Here is a 4,191-nt window from a genome sequence, read left to right on the forward strand (position 1 = left end):
CCCCCCCCCCCCCCCCCCCCCCCCCCCCCCGCCATCTCGCCACACAGCACAAAACAAGTTTTGTCTCCTGAACAGCCGAATGTGAACCCCCTCCTCCGCACTGCACTCCCCTTCTCCGGCTCGCCACAAAAAGGCTCCCAGGACGGCAGAGCAGACTGAGAGGGTTCATAAAGTCGAGCTTTGCAGGCTTATATTGCCCCACCGAGAGGGCCCGTGTAAACACAGTGTTGGATTGGTCCGATATCTAATTCACGGCTATCCTCTCAGTCAGTAAGTCTCTCTGAGGTTCAGCTGGCCAGTGCACGGCGGATATTTCCAGGTCCTTTACAGGGACGTGGGAAAGTGGAGGAGAGGGGAAGGGAAAAGCAGGAGAGCAGGGATTGAATATCAAGTAGGGAAAGAGGTGACAAGGAAGTGTGGGGGGGAAGACTGTGGGGGGAAGATTGTCATGTGTGTCAGATTAGGGTTAGGGTTGCAATATAATAATTTAAACAATTCATAAAAGTAGAAGTAGTAAAGGGGAGGACAGTCACAGGGCGGAGAAAGGAGGTGTACTGTAAGGCCATATTCCAGCTGTTGTAATCTGTGGCAGATATAGAGGAAGTTGGGAGCCTCTGGCTACAATCCTCATAAGGGAGGGTCAAGAAGTTGGAACGAACGACACACAGGAAATTACCGCAGCATATCACCATCCTCATAAGAGCATGGAACGCCCGAGCAACGGCACTGAAGAATGCTTGCAGAATGTACATTCTTATTGTGCATGGTTTCTTCATCTTTAGCTTTGGGTACGGAGCCTAATAGTGGCTCAATCCGAAAGTGTGGCAAAAATAAAATGAACAGTGAAGGAAACAGGTGTCCGGCTTAACATTCAAGATGTATGTTCTCCTTTGGAAAGTATCCACACACACATGCAACTATCTAGGATCAACTCTACAAGTGGGAGCTACAAAAAAACACTTTGACAGATGACGATCTCAAAGATTTTCCTCTTTTGGGGCCCTCTCAGGAGAAGCAGAGGACAGGAAGACCTCCATTAGTAAGGCTGCAGCTCCCAGAGGGGCCCAGTCCAAGGCCTATTGTGATAGAGGGGGATGGAGGGTGACAGGGCGTGCTGTGCTGTTATCTCCTGGATGAAAGGTCACAAGCGCTACTCTGACTAATGTATAATTGGAGTGAGTGGCTTCCTGTTTACATTGCTATACTTATCCACCGTAGTGTGTTTGCAAAAAGGGCATTTTGTTGTTGTTTGAGAACTAGTACTAAAGATAGAAAAAGGTGGGAAATACAACAAAAAACTTTGAGATGAAAACTCAAAAACTACGACTTGTAGACGCCGGAGGTCTTTTCTCTGTCAAAGTGGTCCCTAATTGACTGAGCAAAGCCCCCCTCCTCTTAGGGAACATTACTATGTCTGTCAAGTTACCACTCTCGAAAATCACAGTCATTTTTGTAACAACGGGTCCTTCGCTTCAGTCAGAGGTAGACAAAGGCAGGCTTCTCATTTCTAGCCGGGGGCCATTGATGTTGCTGGTTGAAATGGTACTTGTCGCTAGCTGTAGCTAGCTAATTATGCTAATGTTAGCTCCATCAGTTCCTTAAAAACTTGAAAGTCTTGAGCCAACTTTTAATGTTTTCAGCTGACTCGTTTTATATTGAGAACCCTGCAAAATGCGTCTTCAGCAAACACTTGATGGCTATATACATGACAGTAGTATCGGCAGTGAGCTAATTAGCAGGACATGCTAACCTTTGTAGCTTACTCCAGAGCAGAGAAACACATTGTTCAATCCATGCTTTGGAATGGCCGTATTTCCCATGGGATTTATAGTGGGACTATGGTGGGTGGACCGTGGACCCTCTAGGGGGGTCAGGTGGCATAATATAGCTCCATGTACACCTGGCCTACTTACAATTGCTGATTGGACAATCGCTGTTCGGGGGAGGGCTTTTAGCGAATGGTCATTATCGTACCATGATCCTATATAAAAACAAACAAACTTTCTAGGACAACTCACCTGCAAAGTACTCTTCAAACTCTTCGCTTCTGTCAGTAGATGCTTCAGTATCTCTGAGGGAAGGAGACAGAAATGTCAGAAGACATCACATGCATATCAAATACAAAAAAAAATGTCAAGGAAATGGATTTACCCTTCTCAACACATGGAAATGTCAAGCCCACAATGAAATGAGGAGTTTTAGTTCTCAAACTAAAATTCTGCAGACCTGAATAATTTTTTATCGTCAGAATATAAAGTATATTGTATTATATCTTACCTGCCGTGTTGGTGGCCCCATCCTGACTGGCAGTGATACCCAGTGCTGACCTACACTCCTCCAGCAGCTTCTCCAGCTCCTGACCCTGACTGTCCCCAGCTTTGTGAGCCGGCAGCAAAGACTGACTCAGACCGCTGTCCCTTTCCCTCCAGTTCTGCCCAGAAGAGCTGCCCGCCACCGGTGAGGCGCTACACAGAGTGGAGGGGCTCTTTGTGGGGCTGATGGCCGCAGTCTTCCCCCGGGAGGCCAGAGGTCGAGGGCCGGAGGTAGGAGGACCACCATTCCTCCCCAAAGCAGCTTGTCCTTTACCCACAGCACTTCCTGACTTGTGGTGCAGTGGGCTAACTCCAAGGCCAAAGGTGAAGCTATTTGAACTGGCCGGTGGATGAGGCTTCACATCAGGAGCGGCACTGGAAGTGGTAGGGTAGGTGCTTGGCTGCGCTTTCTTCCCACTGGATGCGAGGACTGGGACCGGAGGTGGCGATGAAACCGGTGCTCCAGGGGAAGGTTGAAGTGAGGTAGGGGGAAGGAGTTGGGGGACACCGGGCATGGAAGCAGGCCCATCACTCTGTGGAGAAGCAGGAGGAGTGTGGAAGCTATCCCCAAGGGGCCCTAGAAAAATAAAACTAATTCAGATGAAATAAGAAAAGCAAATACATTTTAAAACCATCTCAAAACATTTATATTAGGGCTTTAGTGTTTTGTTAGTTGTGCTCAACTGTCACCATACAGGTGTCACCGTTGCACATCACCCAGATGTGTCGAAAAAGCAACTCGTATTTTGTATTTACAAGAGCAGGAGGATTGTCTGTCTTTCAACGATTGGCTCCTAAAATCCAGCTCGTCTTAAACTAAGATTTACGGCGAGCACAGAGAAACATAGAAAAACAGCCTTCTACTGCGAAAACTCTGCACATACACCATGCTGCAGATCCAAACATCCAAGTAAAGCAACAAGGCTTTAAAGTTATGAATAAAACACAACAAAACAGATTGAAAAAAAACTGACTGAGAAACTGAATCATATACAGACTGTAGGGAAAAAAACAACTAAAAAGTTTCGTGGTCATTCGTCTGGCATGTCGTCGCTGAAAACACCATTGAGAGCGGTGACCGGGCCAGCAAACATCCAGGCCAAGCCCCTGAAGATGAATGCTTTAATACAGACATTCCTCTCGGGCCGCTCATCCACAATGTGACATTCATTCTCCAAATTCAGGAACGGTGGACACGCGTACATGGAGGACAAATGTTTCCCATACATAGACCAATTTGCAGCAGGCAGGCACAAATAAATTTCCAAACTTGACACAATAGCAACAACACAAGTGATTTCTACTTTTTTGGCTCAGCGCTCCTCAACCACAACAGCATGCCACTAATAACAACTTTCAAAGCTATGGGAACCACTGGGCATCGTGTATCCGTCTTTTCTTTCCTCCTATTCCTTGTTTGGACAAAAGCCTCACTGCTCGTAAAATGAAGTCTTTTCTCTTTTTCCGTGTTTGCAAAGTACCTGCTGTAAAGCCAAGTCATTGGGAAAGAATGACAGGATTGTCTTTCTCATGCCACCTCTGCTTTTTGTTCGTCCAACCATGCGCACGGGGGGCAGATTGACTGAATGAGTGTGCGTGTGTCCATTGAGGTCTGTGTGTGTGTGAGTGTGTGAGAGAGAGAGAGAGAGTGTGTGTGTGTGTGTGTCAGATAGCATTAGGCGTCCTATGATTAATCTGCCGCCCTTGTGCAGAGCCGGGGAATTCTGCCGATTCATCACAGCTGGCCTGAACGAATCACATAGGGACGCCAGGAGAATGACCACTCACTGTGCAACACACAAGAGGGCTGCCAAGATTCCTGCTGCTGCTCGACACACACACACACACACACACACACACACACACACACACACACACA

At 47.3% G+C, this 4,191-nt stretch overlaps 1 protein-coding gene across 5 annotated transcripts in view; it reads right to left on the reverse strand.

Annotated features, from left to right (window-relative positions):
• LOC116383929 (cytospin-A) overlaps nucleotides 1-4,191 on the reverse strand; it is a 14,594-nt gene that overhangs the window by 8,999 nt on the left and 1,404 nt on the right. For 3 of the 5 annotated variants that reach the window (XM_031848138.1, XM_031848140.1, XM_031848135.1), the window contains 2 exons: nucleotides 2,278-2,845; nucleotides 2,019-2,071 (listed from right to left, as the gene is read on the reverse strand). In XM_031848138.1, the coding sequence (XP_031703998.1) occupies nucleotides 2,019-2,071; nucleotides 2,278-2,845 (621 nt within the window). Of the gene's footprint in view, nucleotides 1-2,018; nucleotides 2,072-2,277; nucleotides 2,890-4,191 lie in introns of all 5 variants that reach the window. The other 2 variants (XM_031848136.1, XM_031848137.1) reach the window with 1 other exon arrangement.

This window comes from Anarrhichthys ocellatus, unplaced genomic scaffold, assembly GCF_004355925.1.
Source record: "Anarrhichthys ocellatus isolate YVR2014 unplaced genomic scaffold, GSC_Weel_1.0 scaffold7, whole genome shotgun sequence".
Lineage (NCBI taxonomy): Eukaryota > Metazoa > Chordata > Actinopteri > Perciformes > Anarhichadidae > Anarrhichthys > Anarrhichthys ocellatus.